This window comes from Hypanus sabinus, chromosome 1, assembly GCF_030144855.1.
Source record: "Hypanus sabinus isolate sHypSab1 chromosome 1, sHypSab1.hap1, whole genome shotgun sequence".
NCBI classification, from domain to species: domain Eukaryota; kingdom Metazoa; phylum Chordata; class Chondrichthyes; order Myliobatiformes; family Dasyatidae; genus Hypanus; species Hypanus sabinus.
In genome coordinates, this window is record NC_082706.1 from 160,882,502 (window position 1) to 160,898,479 (window position 15,978).

The 15,978-nt window shown below is 40.8% G+C and overlaps 1 protein-coding gene across 3 annotated transcripts in view; it reads right to left on the minus strand.

Annotated features, from left to right (window-relative positions):
• Positions 1 to 15,978, minus strand: part of adcy8 (adenylate cyclase 8 (brain)) — a 129,668-nt gene that overhangs the window by 69,712 nt on the left and 43,978 nt on the right. For all 3 annotated transcript variants that reach the window (XM_059980008.1, XM_059980017.1, XM_059980001.1), the window contains exons 6-7: positions 12,543 to 12,701; positions 12,128 to 12,398 (exon numbers count right to left, since the gene is read on the minus strand). In XM_059980008.1, coding sequence (XP_059835991.1) covers positions 12,128 to 12,398; positions 12,543 to 12,701 — 430 coding nt within the window. The remainder of the gene's footprint in view (positions 1 to 12,127; positions 12,399 to 12,542; positions 12,702 to 15,978) is intronic.

Here is a 15,978-nt window from a genome sequence, read left to right on the forward strand (position 1 = left end):
GGGCCCCCAGGGCTGTGTGCTCAGTCCACTGCTGTTCAGTCTGCTGACCCACGACTGTGTTGCAACACACAGCTCGAACCACATCATCAAGTTCGCCGAAGACATGACCATGGTGGGTCTCATCAGCAAGAACGACGAGTCAGCTTACAGAGAGGAGGTGCAGTGGCTAACGGACTGGTGCAGAGCCAACAACCTTTCTCTTAATGTGAACAAAACAAAAGAGATGGTTGTTGACTTCAGGAGGGCACGGAGCAACCACTCCCCGCTGAACATTAACGGCTCCTCGGTAGAGATCGTTAAGAGCACTAAATTTCACCGAGATTCTCCAACAGGAGCATCTCACCTGTTCCCTCAACACCAGCTCCATAGCAAAGAAAGCACAGCAGCCTCTCTACTTTCTGTGAAGGCTGAGGAAAGTCCATCTCCCACCCCCCATCCTCATCACATTCTACAGGGGTTGTATTGAGAGCATCCTGAGCAGCGGCATCACTGCCTGGTTCAGAAATTGCACCATCTCGGATCACAATACCCTGCAGCGGATAGTGAGGTCAGCTGAGAAGATCATCAGGGTCTCTCTTCCGGCCATCACGGACAGTTACACTACATGCTGCATCCACAAAGGAAACAGCATTATGAAGGAACTCATGCACCCCTCATACAATCTCTTCTCCCTCCTGCCGTCTGGGAAAAGGCTGTGAACCATTCAGGCTCTCACGACCAGGCTATGTAACAGTTTCTTCCCCCAAGCTCAATAATCAGACTCCTCAATACCCAGAGCCTGGACTGACACCTTGCCCTATTGTCCTGTTTGTTATTTATTGTAATGCCTGCACTGTCTTTGTGCACTTTACACAGTCCTGTGTAGGTCTGCAGTCTAGCGTAGCTTTCTCTGTGTTTTTTTTTTGTGTAGTTCAGTCTAGTTTTTGTACTGTGTCATGTAACACCATGGTCCTGAAAAACATTGTCTCATTTTCTTATTTTTACTATGTTCTGTACCAGCAGTTATGATCAAAATGACAATAAAAGTGACTTGACTTGACTTGATCAAAAGGAGAAAATTCTATTCTGTGACCCACCACATTCCCAACAATTACTCCTGGGATATCTGCACAGGTTTCTACTAGTTATCGTTCCTGAGATGGAATATTACTAAGTTGCATGATGCTCATATTCAACAGCAGCAGCTCCCCAGCCCAATTCAAGTGAGCCCCGACTCACAAAGTCAAAGCCCCTTTTTCAGTCAGTATGGGTGAATATCAGTCTACCCCATCAGAGAGTATGAGTTGGAAGCAATACAACTCCGCAGTTGCACTTGAAGAGAGCCCAGGAGAGTGTTGTAGAACTTGGGTGCAAGCACATAGTTCCTGGAAAGTGATGGCACAGGTAGACAGGGCATATTAGCATACTTGATTTCATCAGTAGGTCAATGAGTGTAAGAGTTGGGATATTATGTTACAACTTTACATTATGGTGTTATAGTCCAGAGTAAAAAAACAATGATAAATGGTAACTAGTTGCAGTGTTCAAGTTGGGGAATTATGCCATCAGGAAACTGAAGATGAAACCCAAGATCATTATGATGAAGAATGAACAGAAATCTCAGAAGTTTTAGAAGAAAAAAAATTATACTGTCTGAAGACATTAACCTAATTAATTTGAGATTATAAATGATTAAGTTCATTCCTAGCTCCATGACATGGCACTACAAGCACACTGTACTCTGCTTTCAAAATTTTGATATTATGACACAAGGTTGTGAAACTGGATTTGCAATGGCAGTCATCAGTAAATTGCATGTTGGATAATCTGTAGACATTTTATCTTTTATCCACAAGAATTATTGTCCCGGACAACAGGGATCATAACTTTATCCATAATACCTTTAACTCCAAGTTACACACAATGCCACTCTAGATTCTGTGACTACTTCATTTTCAGCAAATCAAATCCCCAACCAATTTCACTTAATAAAAGCATCATTCACTCAACTTAAATACCAAGGAACAAAGGTAAGACCAGCCCATCTAACCTATGAAGATTGTTCCATTACTCAGTAAATCCATGGATGGTCAGATCATGGCCTCAATACCTTCCTGCCTGTTCCTTATCACTCTTGATTTCCTTATAGCCCAATAACCTACCTCTTGAATATTTTCAATAACTTTAATTTCAAGAGTAAAAATTCCAAATGCTCATTTCAATAGATAATAGACAATAGGTGCAGGAGTAGGCCATTAAGCCCTTCGAGCCAGCACCACCATTCAGTGTGATCATGGCAGATCATCCACAATCAGTACCCCGTTCCTGCCTTCACCCCATATCCTTTGACTCTGTTATCCTTAGGAGCTCTAACTTTTTCTTGAAAACATCCAGAGAATTGGCCTCCACTACCTTCTGAGGCAGAACATTCCACATAGATCCACAACTCTCTTGGGTGAAAACGTTTTCTTCAACTCTGTTCTAAATGACCTACCCCTTATTCTTAAACTGTGGCCTCTGGTTCTGGACTCCCCCACCATTGGGAACATGCTTCCTGCCTCTAATGTCTCCAATTCCTTCAAGGAAAATAAATTTCTCCTTATTTCTGTCTTACGTGGGAGGCCTCTTATTTTGAAGTTATGTTCCATGAAATGCCATACACATATAGCTTGTTCATTATCACTCTCAACACAAGGTCAAATCCTTTCATTCCCCATTAGGTTTGCTTGGAAGGAAAATGCACTTCACAATGAGATAGTAAGGGCTATGATAATGTGCGGATCAGGGAACGAGAGTTGATTACAGTAAGGGTTTTCTTCTACAGTACAAGCTTTGGGTCAAGAGGCACAAAACTTAAATGAGATACTGCCAATGTCTGGAGAGTGCAATTACAGCTTAGCTGGGATCTGTGCTAGAGTTTCTACTAGGGTTTGTATTATAAATATGGAATAGAAATTTATTTTAAAAATATTCACTATATTTTAAACCTCAAGAATAATTGGATAATGATAACATTTTAAAAAATTTTGGCAGTCAGAGGTGAGTTAATTAGAGATTATTAAATTGTTTGTAGACTTTATCTTGCTAGTCAAAGGCTTGTTTTTGTTTTGTAGCAAGGTATGTTACATTGGAGTGCAGCTTCTGTTATTTTATACATGAAGGATAATTGACACAACATAGTTTGAAGAAAAGGTGAAATTTCATGCTGAATTGCTCAATTTCAAAAAAAATACTTTTTTGGAAGGAAAACCAGTCACAAATCTGTACTTTCTTGTTAGTATTCCATTGGTAAGACTACCTTCCAGGGATAACAGATAAACTGACATTAATACAGGAATACTATCATAGATGAATTAACAAGCCCACATGGTTCATTTCTGAGTCTTCCCTTCCCTCTCTGGTCCTCCCTATGTCCATGTCAGGGAACAGGTAGACCGCTAATATCAATTACAAGCCCAACATCTTTCACAGCCATCTTGCCCACTTTTCTTATTCCCTGTAATGATAGATTTTTCAGTTTCTCTGTGTATCTGCTCTGACAATGAGGTTTCTACACCAGTGCTTTTGAGACACCTTCATATTTCCTTATCACATTTTTTCCATTCCCCAGATGACATCTGACTTACTGAGTATTTTGCCCTTCTCCTTTATTTCAGATTTCCAGCCAATGCTGTGGCTCCATCTCCTTGTTCCAGTGCTGTTCATTTGCTTTTCTCCCTTTCTTCTGCCCTCATTCTTCTCCCTCTATCAACACAAACATGCTTGTTTGCTTACTTTTCCAGTTCTAGAGAAAAGCCATTGACATGAAAATTGGCTTGGTGGAAGGAGACTGAGGGTGGTAGTGGGGAGTTTTTATTCGGATTGAACCAAGCAATGTGCCACAGAGATTGGTGCTAGATCCATTGTTGCTTGTCATCTGTATTAAGGATTTGGATGTTTGTGGAAGATATCAAAATTAGTGATGTAGTGGAGAGTGATGCTGGTTATCTAAAATTTACAATGGGAACTAAATAAATTGGGAAAGTTGGCCAAGGAATGGCAGGTAGAATTTAATTCAGACTAGTGTGAAGTGTTTTATTTCGGTCAGTTAAACCAGGGCAGGACTTGCATAGTAAATAGTAGGGCCTTGTAGAACTTCGTAGATCTGAGAGATCTAGATGCACAGGATGCAAAGTTCCCTGAAAGTAGTGACACGGCTAGACAGCATGGTGACGAAAGTGGCTGGTATGCTTGCCTTCATTGGTTGCGGGATTGTATACAGGAATTGACACGTCACTTTACTACATACAAGTCGCTGGTGAGAACAGACATGGCGCATTGCAAGCACTTCTGGTTGCTCAGCTATAGAAAGGATGACATTAAACTGGAAAAGTGTAAGGAAATATTCATAGAGATGTTATAGGGACTGCAAGGCTTGAGTTATAAGGAGAGGTTTGATAGCTGGGACTGTTTTTCCCTGAAGCATAGGGGCCTGAGTGACGGCTTTGTATATAAAGGCATGAGAGCTGTAGAAAAGAGGGGTGGTCACAGTATTTCTTCCAGGTTTGTCCAAGACCAGAGGACACTGATTTAGGGTGAAATGGGAAAAATGTAAAAGGGACCTGATGGGCAAAACTTTCATACAGAAAGTATATGGTATGAATTGTCAAAAAAAGCTGCAGACAAGCACATGAAGAGAGAAAAAAAACACCTGGAGGGAAATGAGCCTCATGCAGATAAATCGGCTTGGCTCAGATAGTCATCATGGTAGGCGTGGAAGAATTGAGTCAAAGGGCCTGTTTCCAGGCTGTATAATTTATGATTCACTTGTTCAGCAGATTTCTCTCACCGATAATGAATGTGGTGATTTCTGTTATAAAACACATAATGGCAGCAGCAATTTTAATTAAGAAGTAGGAGAAAATTGTTCATCTTAACTAATTTCGACATGTAAAAATCAGGTTTTCAAATTTTGGAACATGAAAGACTGCAATGTTTGTGATCATTTTGAAAATATCTCTAGCTAAAATCTCTCAGTTTTAAATACTTGCACATTTTTCACTTTTATATAACATATTAAATAATGTGGCTCAGATGCAGCTAGACTGCAAGTTGTGAGTCATTTGGTTTCAAGGAAACATTGTGCTAAATGAGGTAAATGGAGCCCTCCATCTATAATTTTCATTGAATCTTCTTATCATGTGAATATTACATGTGATATAAATATACAAATTAAATAATTACAGATTGTAGTACATCATCAATACTTATTTTGAGATTCATATCATATCTACAAATATCCGTGTATACAGTCAATTCAATTGGAACTTGACAAGATCTTTCTTCAAATTAATTTCCAAGTTTTTTTGATTTTTCTCTGCACAATTATGTGTGGTGGTGAGACTGTTTGCAAGTAGACAAAGCCTCCATATCCTTCTGAAATTAATCTGTCAAATCAGATGATCGACTTAACACCATAAGACACAGGAGCAGAATTAGGCCATTTGGCCCATTGAGTTTGCTCCACCATTCAATCATGGCGATTCTTTTTTTCCCTCTTCAACCACTCTGCAGACTTCTCCATATAATCTTTGATGCCATGGCCCATCAAGCTCTCCCTTACATATACCTAATGACCTGGCCCTCACAGCTGCCTGTGGTAATAAATTCCACAAATTCACCATCCTCTGGCAAATTTCTCTGCATCTGGTTTAAATGGACACCTCTCTATCCTGAGGCTGTGCCTCTTGTCCTAGACTCCCCCACCATGGGAAACATTCTTTTCACATCTACTCTGTCTAGGCCTTTCAACATTCAAAAGGTTTCAATGAAATTCTCCCTCATCCTTCTAAATTCCAGTGAGTACAAACCCAGAGCCATCAAATGTTCCTTGTACAATAACCCTTTGAGACCCAGAATCATCCCTGTGAACCTCCTCTGAATCCTTTCCAATGCCAGCACACATTTTCTTAGATGGGGAGCCTCCACAATCTTCACCAGTTCAACCAGTCCGGGTGACTTTTGTGCTTAAAGTCTTTCAGCTTATACTGAAGTGTATAAGTGTGCATAGTGGCCGCACAAGTAGACAGGGTGACGAAGGAGTTTAGTGTGCTGTCATTCTTCAATCAGGGCATCAAGCTTAGTAATAGAGATATTATGTTGCAGTTATGCAGGTCGTTGGTGAGTCTGCACTTGGAGTATTGTGTACAATTTTGATCACCCTGTTATGGGAAGGGCAGTATCAAGCTGGAGATGGTGCAGATATACAAGGATGCTGCCTAGTCTTGAGGATTTGAGTTACAGGGTGAGTCTGGCCATACCGGGCCTTTAATCCTGCAGTGCAGAAAAATGAGGGATGACCTCACAGAAATTTATAAAATCATGAGAGATATGGGTAAGGCGGATGGTTATGCTCTTTTCCCCAGGGTTGTGGAATTCAAAACTAGAGGGTGCAGATACAAGGTAAGAGAGGAGAGAGTTAAAATTGACCTGAGAGTTAACTTCTTTACACAGAGGATAGTGAGTATCTGGAATGAACTTCCAGTGCAAGTGGTCAAGGTAAGTATAATTCCAACATTTAAGAGGCATTTAGAGAGGAGGAGCTTGGAGAGTCATGGGCAAATGCGGGCAACGGGGACAAGCAGGTAGGATGCAATGGGTTGGTATGGACCAGATAGGCCACAGGCCTGTTTGACTCAGTGATTCCTGCCGCTCACTATGGAAATGGAAGTCAGTCAACCCAGGAACGAAACCTCACTGCCTTTCAGTTATGTATTCACACACAAACTCATTCTTAGAAATGGTTTTGGAAGGAGAATAACTAGCAGATGCTCCTGGATCACAAGTTTCTTCAGAATTTATTGGCATACCCCATTTTCATGTATAATATTTTTGGCTTTGTTTTGAGAAATAGGCAAAGAAAGCTGAGTTACAATTAATCAATAATTAAAATAGAAAATGTTGGAAACACTTGGCAGGTAAGACAGAATTAGTAGAAAGGGAATCTGAGTTAATGTTTTGACATGAAACAATGCCTGTATTTCTCTCTCCACAGAGAATGCCTAACTATCAGCATTTTCTGTGTTTAGTTTCTCAGTACATCCTTGGGTGTGTTGCTTGTTAACATTTATGATGCATTTTGCCATATATTTTGAGGTACATGTGCCAGATAAATCTGAACCTGAACCTGACTTCCCTATTATCACTGCTCTCCTCTTCTCCAACACCGCCCTCCTTCCCTTCTGAGCCTCAGAGCCAGAGACCCGGCTGCTGCGGTTTTCCCCAGGTAGGCCAATCCCCCAACAGCATTCAAAATGGTATACTTATGACTGAGTAGAATGGCCATAGGGGTACTCTGCACTGTCCGACTATTCTCTTTCCCTTTCCGGACAGTCATACAGCAACTTGCCTCCTGTGAAAAACTGTGACTGCCTCCTTGTAGCTGCTTCTCTATCAACTCCTCAATCTCCCGAATAATCTGTAAGTCATCCAGCTCCATGTCAGGTTACATAACTTCTTGCAAGTGCGGTCATCAGGGACGCTGGAGGTCATACTGACTTCCCACATGATGCAAGGGCAGAACACCAGTGCCCTGTCTTCCATTCTTGCTGCTGTGCCTGTGCATAGTAACACAGGAAGAACAAGAAACTTACCAGAAACTCACCTTAGCCTCCAGCTTTTTTCGCCAAAGCCTCAGTTCTTCAATCTAACTCTGTCCACTCACACTACGGCCATGCCCACACTGACTGCTTCACTTAAACCTAATTTTATTTTATCGCCCAAGTGAAACTCCCACGCAACAAGATTTGCCCTTTTCAATGGTTCCCCATCTCACGCAGATCTCATGAGCCTCAAGTGAAACCCATATGTATTGAGCCTTGCTCTGTTCAGTAGTTGCCAGTCTCACTCAGATCTCACTCCTCTTCATAGTCCTCCAAAGGAATGTTAGGACTGATGTTCCAGGCTAACCTGCTTCCCCATAATGGTTTTACACGCATTGCTGTTCATTCTCCCTGGAACGTTCTTTCTTCCTAACCTAGCCTTTGATCTAATCCCAGCCTATCTTCGTGCTTCTGTGCTACCTGGTTATGACCTCAGATGTCCTCAAAATTTCTTTGCTTCTGCTCAATCATTTATCCTCAGAAGGCCCTTCATTTTCTACCTGATCAGTATCCACCACCACACCCATCCCATCCTTACCCACTGTCTCTGGCAGCAGCCTCTATAACTCAATGACCTTCATCTCTAACCTCCTTATCAAAGATAACCTCTGATCTTCATCTACCATGGCTTTTCTGATACCTCTCTTACAGATTGGTGTTTGTGATTGTGGACTTGTTCATCTCATAGTCATTCAGACAAGACAATTGCAACTGTTTATCAGATGCTGCCACTGAAGTTATAAAGTTTGCAGTACCTGGTGAAAACCCATTTGTCCAAATTTCCTGAAGGTTAAATTGTCAAGTTTCATAGATGTGTTCATGCATAATATTGAATCATTAAGTCCAAGGGCATTATGGCAATTCTACTATTTCAGCAGGTTCTTTATTACTTTGTTTTCTTGTATGTTTCCATGAAAACAAGTAAAACTTTTCCTGCTGATAATTCTACAAACATGCAATATATTCTGACTTGGCTTTCTATCCTTATAGAGTGCCGTGACATTTCAAAGGCATCCTTCATGAGGAAATTACACCTGTACTGATTGTTGACACCTCATTTTTATCTATATACTTCATTGAAGTTGGTCTCCAGTGAAACTTGTATTACAAACCTGACCTGTACTGGAAGGCCACAAGAACGTGTGACATCAATAGACAGTTGAAGTCCTGCTGCCTATCTAGTTTATGCCACCTGACATGCTTTGTGCCTACAACATACAGTATATACCTGGAAATTGAATGGAACAGTTTCAATGCATTAAACTGCTACAGTGACAGAAGTATCCAATTTTACAGTCCCAAGATGTAAATTATTAACATTAGTAAACCTGTCATTAGTAAAAAGTCTTGCCTTCAGACACTATTCCTTAGCACACAAAGGTCCTCAGAGATAAAGTGCCAGAAGAGAGGAACAAAGGAAAAGTCAACAGGTATGCTTAGCAAGTGTGGTGTTTACATGAGAGGATAAATCAACAGAGGAACAGGGTCAGGATAAAAACAGTGGAGTTTTTAGAAGGTCATAGTAGGGACAAACTAGATTTGAAAGGATAAAGGTAGAGAGGGGAATGGAGGGGCACAGACTTTATAAAAACAGTTGTAAATGAATGTGTCCCCACAAAATCATTCAGCCTTCCTCAACCAGAAGCCCTGAATGAACTGTGGGATCTGCAGTCCGCTGAGGGACAGATCAGTGCTGTTCCGATCTGGTGAGCAAGTAAAATACAAGAGGTCCGGGTATGATATTTGGAAAGCCATTTCACAGGTGAAGAGGCAATTCCGGACCAAACTTGAATCACTGGTGGATGCTCAACAGTGTGGCAGGGTTTGAATGCTCTCACTTCCTACAAAGTGAAACCAGCAAGGTTGGTGACAACAAGGTTTCACTCACAGATGAACTTCGACCAACAAAACAGGGAAGAAACTTCACAAGCTTCCACAGCATCCAACGACCCTGTGATTTCTTTGTCTGAGGATGATATGAGAGCACCCTTCAGGAGGATGAACCTATGGAAAGCATTCTGCCCAGCTGAGTATAAAAACATTTGCTTATCAACCAGCATGGCGTGTTCACTGATATCTTTAACCTTTTGCTTTGGAGGTCTGAGGTACCAACGTGCAACAGACAGGCTTCAATTATATCAGTGCTTAACAGGAACATGGCAGCCAGTCTCAATGACTCTTGTCCAGTAGCACTTACATCCACTGTGAGGAAGTGATTTGAGATGTTGGTAATGAAACGTATTAACTCCTATCTGAGAAATAACTTAATTCACTCCAAGTCACAACAGGCCAATTGCAGATACCATTTCAATTGCTCTTCCCTCAACCCTGGAACACCTAAACAGTGAAGATGCTCTTCATTGATTACAGTTTGACATGCAAACTATTATCCCCTCAGAACTAATCAGTAAGCTTCTAGACCTAGGCTTCAATACCTCCTTGTGCAAATGTGTCCTTGATTTCCTTACTTGCAGACCCCAGTCAGTTCAAACTGGCAACAACACCTCCTCCACAATCATGCTTAGCCCCATACTCTACTTGATTTGCAAATATGACAGGAAGGCTAAGCACAGCTCCAAAGCCACATTCAAGTTTGCTGATGACACCAATGTCATTGGCTGAATTAGAAGTGCTCACGGATCAGCATATGGAGGGAGACTGAGAGGTACCACAACAACAACCTCTCGTTCAATGTCAGCAAGACCAAGCAGATGAATGTGGAGTTTGAGTGGAGGAAACTGGAGGTCCAGGAGCTAGTCCTCATCAGGGGATCAGAGGTGCAGAGAGTCAGCAATTTAAAATTTCTTAGTGCTATTATTTGAAAGGAGCTTTCCTGGGTCTAGCACAGAAGTGCAATTACGAGGAAGTTTGCAAAGATTCAGCATGACATCTAAAACTTTGACAAACATCTATAGATGTGCAGTGGAGAGTATAATGACTGGTTGCACCATGGCTTGGTATGGAAACACCAATGCCTTTGAGTGGAAAAAGCTACAAGAAGTCTGTCACGGGTAAAGCTCTCCCCATCACTGAGCACGTCTACATGGAGAAGTGTTGCAGGAAAGAAGCATACCATCAGGGACCCCCATCATCTAGACCATGCTTCCTGCTGCCATCAGAAAGAAATTACAAGAGCCTCAGGACCCACACCACCAGGCTCAGGAACAATTACTCAGCCATCAGGCTTTTGAACCAAAGGAGATAACTTCACAAACCCGTCACTGAACTGTTCCCACAACCTATGGACTCACTTTCAAGGTCTCTTCATCTGATGGTCTCGATATTTATTGTTAATTTATTTATTAATATATTTTATCTTTTTCATTTTGTATTTGTACAGTTTGTTGTTTTTTCACTTCGATTGTTTATTTATTTATTTATTGAACTACAGCGTGGAACAGGCCTTTCTGGCCCCTCGAGCTGGGATGACCAGCAATCTCAATTTAATTTTAGCCTAATCATGGGACAATTTACAATGACCAATTAATCTACCCACCAGTATGTCTTCAGACTGTGAGAGGAAACCAGTGTGCCCAAAGGAAACCCACACAGTCACGAGAAGAATGTACTGGCAATGGCAGGAAATTATCCCAGGTTGCTGGTACTGTAAAGTGTTCTGCTAACAGTACACTACAGTGCCGCCATATTGGATGCAGTTTTTCATTGATTCTATTGTGTTTCATGTATTTACTGTGAAAGCTCTCAAGAAAATGAATCTCTGGGTAGAATATTTTGACAAATATGTACTTTGATATTAGATTTAATTTAAGCTTCGAAGTGTTGGAAGGGTTTGGGTTAGGTCAGCTGCTCGTGTGACAAGGAGCTAGGAGCTGCGGTCAAATTGATGGTTTTGGGGGTGGGAGGGTGAGGGATGATCATTAATGACCTCAGAGGTCAGGGCTCATTGTAGAGGCCTACCTGAGTCAAGTACCTTGTGCTAGATTTTAGGCAGGTTGCTTTCAAGTAAAGGTGGTTCCAGCCTCACAAGCTTCCACATTAGTGCCCATAGATACTGCGTGCGGTGTGTAGGGGGTGTAAACAGCAGAGAAGTAGTGTTCTGGAACACCAGTGGAGGTGCCTCTGCATAACCAGATTCCTCTGTGTGTTCACTCCCCCAACACACAGGACACCCAGGATAAGAACCATGGACGAAGCATTTTGCTACAAGTCCCTGATTTTCCCTTTAAATTTTCATTGAAGTGTAATTTCATGTTGCACAGGAACACGGTGCCACTTGTCCAATTTCTAGGCAAAGCACTCCTTAGCATTCACCTCCACCTAAAAATTGTATAATAAGTGTACAAATGTTGCCTTTATGGGCAGAGTAGGTCTCAGTCTAGAAAAAGTGATTAGTTATAAGGTGTGCAAATTTTTGCATAACAGACAAGCAAATGATCATTGCAGGCTTTCTAGAGATGTTCACTCATAGAAATAACAAACAACTATGATGCAAGAATGGCAATAAACCATAACATCTGAGAAATTTCATCAGATAAAAGTTGTCTTACATTCTGTTTTCCAACAATATTATCAAAAGGAAGCTCGGGACTCCAGGAACCTTCAGTAAACGTTGCAGTACTATTTTTTGTGTCGCAGGATGTACTGGATTCTTTCATAATGTCTTCAGGAAGAGCTAGCAGGCTTTCTTCTGGCTGTTTTATCAGATATGTTTCAATGTTATGCTTCCTCAGAAACTCATTTCTCTCTTTTCCGTGACCTTCCTCCACCTCATAATCGTCATTTAGACAATCCAGTGTTGCCTTGGAAATGTGAATCCTCCTGCAAAACACCAAAAGAAACATATTCAGATCCCAGCGTAGAAACAGATCCCCCAAAACCTTAATAATATGTGCATTTCTTTTGAATTTATCATTGGCTGAAGATTAAGTTGCTTACGGCTTGTGTAAAGGTCGTGATATTTACCCAGGGATGCCACCAGACTCCAGTTTGTTTGCTATGTCAACATCCCAGGACCAGACGTCAAATTGCCATTTCCGAAGCCCGAGAACTCCACAGAGTACAGATCCAGAGTGTATACCTATACGCATGTCAATCTCATGCTTTGTGTGAACTCTCACATATCTATCAGAAAAAAATTACAGGTTTTTAAACATTAAAACATGCTGATTGTTGAATTATTATTCTCAAGTCAAAGCTAATGTAAAAGCATAAGAGATGGCATACAATAAAGCAAAAATTAGTGGGAAGATAGGGGATTGGGAAGCTTTTAAAAACTTACGGAAAGCAGCTAAAAGAAACATTAGGAGGGAAAAGATGAAATATGAAAACAAGCTAGCAAGCAATATCATGGTGGATAGAAAAAGCTTTTTCAAGTATATAAAAAAGTAAAAGAGAGATGAGAGTGGATATAGGAATGCTAGAAAATGAGGCCAGTGAAACAATAACAGGGGACAAGGAGATGGCAGATGAACTAAATGAGTATTTTGCATCAGTCTTCACTGTGGGAGACATTAGTAGTATGCCAGTTGTTGAGGAGTGTAGAGAAGAGAAGTGAGAGCATTACTATTACAAGGGAGAAGGTGCTCACAAAGATGAAAGACCTAAAGGTGCATAAGTCACTTGGACCAGATGAACTGCACTTACAAGTCTGAAAGAGGTAGCAGTAGAGATTGTGGAGGCATTAGTAATGATCTTTCAAAACTCATTGGACTCAAGGATAGGTCCAGAGGACAGTCAAAAGGAAACTATAGCCTGGTTAGCTTGACTTCAGCGATTGGGAAGATGTTGGAGGCAATTGTTAAGGATGAGGTTATGGAGTACTTGGTGGCACAGGACACAACAGGACAAAGTCAGCATTATTTCTACAAGGGAAAATCCTTCCTGACAAACCTATTGGAATTCTTTGAGGATGGATTGAGGGGATGCAGTGGACGTTGTTTATTTGGATTTTCAGAAGCCCTTTGACAAGGTGCCACACATAAGGCTGATTACCAAATAAGAGTCCATGCTATTATGGGAAAGCTACTAGCATGGTTAGAGCATTGGCTGATTCGTAGACGGCAGCATGTAGAAATAAAAGGATGCGCTGCCAGTGACTAGTGGTGTTGGGACCACTTTTTTTTATGCTGTATATCAATGATTTAGATGGTGGAATAGATGGCTTTGTTGCCAAGTTTGCAGATGATACGAAGATCGGTGAAGGGGTAGATAGTGTTGAGGAAACAAGAATGACTTAGACAGTTTAAGAGAATGGGCAAGAAATTGGGCCATTTGGCCCATCAAGTCTGCTCCGCCATTTCATCATGAGCTGATCCAATCTCCCCTTTAGTCCCATTCCGCCGCCTTCTCACCATAACCTTTGATGCCCTGACTACTCAGATACCTATCAATCTCTGCCTTAAATACATCCAATGACTTGGTCTCCACTGCCGCCTGTGGCAACAAATTCCATACATTCACGACCCTTTGGCTAAAAAAAATTTTTTGCATCTCTGTTCTGAATGGGCACCCTGCAATCCTCAACTTATATCCTCTCACCCACCATGGGAAACAACTTTGCCACATCCACTCTGTCCATGCCTTTCAACATTCGAAATGTTTCTATGAGGTGCCCCCTCATCCTTGTTTACAAGAACAATCCTGCATGCATGCTGATGATCAGCGGATTAACTGTCCACATTTAAATGTGCATAAGCAGGTGTGGTATCCACTTCTGTGAACACTTTTTGATTTTGCAAACTCTGCATGCAAGTTTTTTTTATATGAAGAGTGTAATTCTCTTAAAAATTTAATAAATAACTAAAAATTTTAAAAAATGAAGAGTGGATATTGTTCATTAGCTACAGCTTCATTTCATGTGACCTTGTACTCACAACTGCATTGTTTTGTCTGCCTGAGCAACAGCCACTGTTGGCATGAAACACCTACTTTCGTTGCTTTTTGTGTAAGCACCCTATTTTCCTCTAACTTATCTATTTCCTAGCCACCTTTCCCACCCATTTAGGACATTTCTAGGTTTGTAATAGATCTCCTTTACATTTGATCCGATGAGAATGCACACATCATATCTTGCCATGCTTTTACAGCTGTCTTTGAACGTATCTTTCCATTTCTTTCCAGCACATGATAGTGCCGACTTCTGTTTTCACTTTGAATATTAAAAGAAATTGCTGCTAGGGCTTGTGTTTGCACTCAATCTTGATGGAGTCTGCCAAGATGTGAACCATCATTTGGCAAATGAAACACCTGGTTGTTCCAAGCAGACAAAACACTGATACATATTTGATATGGTACAATAGCTGACTCAGATGATATGCTGAGATTCCATTTTGTAGTTTCAGACTTTGATCTGGCTCTCTATCTGAGGATTTTAGTCATGCCAGTTGCTTATAATGGATGAAAATTTCCAAATATTCTCAGGTGCCATTTTCATTGCCATGACAATTTACTTGCAAGTTGGAGTAACTCATTATTTTAATATTTGGCACAATCTGAAAATGCAGGACAATTTTAATGCAAGAATAAATTTAACATGCATTAAATAAATTTAATGATACAACATGCTAACTAATGCTCTTTCTCTCCTTCCAGCTCCTTTTTTTTTTAACATTTCCAACAATCAGCAAATTCTAAGAGGCTTTTATTGTAGTTTCTGCACATAATTAATCAAAACATTAGGCAGCATCTAGGCAGAGGGAAAAAAAGAGCCAAGGTCTCAGTCTGAGACCCTTGAACATTGTTTCAATAATGAATATATCCTTACATTACAATTGCCCCTGAAGGGGCTCAGTCTGAAATGTCAATTCTTTATTTCTCACCATAGATGCTGCCTGACCTGCTGGGTTCTTCCGCTATTTTGTGTTATTCTGTCAGGAGTGCTACTTTCATATGTTCGCATTTTCAGATCTCACAATATCACTTTGCCATAGAACCTTCACAATATTACTCACTTTAATGTAAAATGTATAAGCTGAACAGTTCATGACCTTGGTCATAAATCTCGAGGCTCCCTGCGTAGCCAGTCAGAAAAATCATGTTGTCATAATCTTTTACAACTGTGACACAGGCATTTTGGTATATGACAAACCAATGATAAGACTTGCCACTGTGTTTTACTGTCTTATGCCCCCTCATTGGTGCAAAAGCAATGTGCATTGGTACCTTGGCTTTGGTAAAGTAGGTTCCATGCAAGTAGTCATTGAAAAATATGAGAAAAGAATAGATTCACGTGCTACAAAACTTGCCAAGTAAGTGCAATCAGTGTCCTTCAATTATCCTGAAGAAAAATCATCTGAGGTCCCAACCTTCCTGTAATTTGTAATATATTATATTCCAAATTATATTATAATTATATCTGCCTTATATTATAGGCAGATCAAAGCAAGTTTTACTTCCAAAG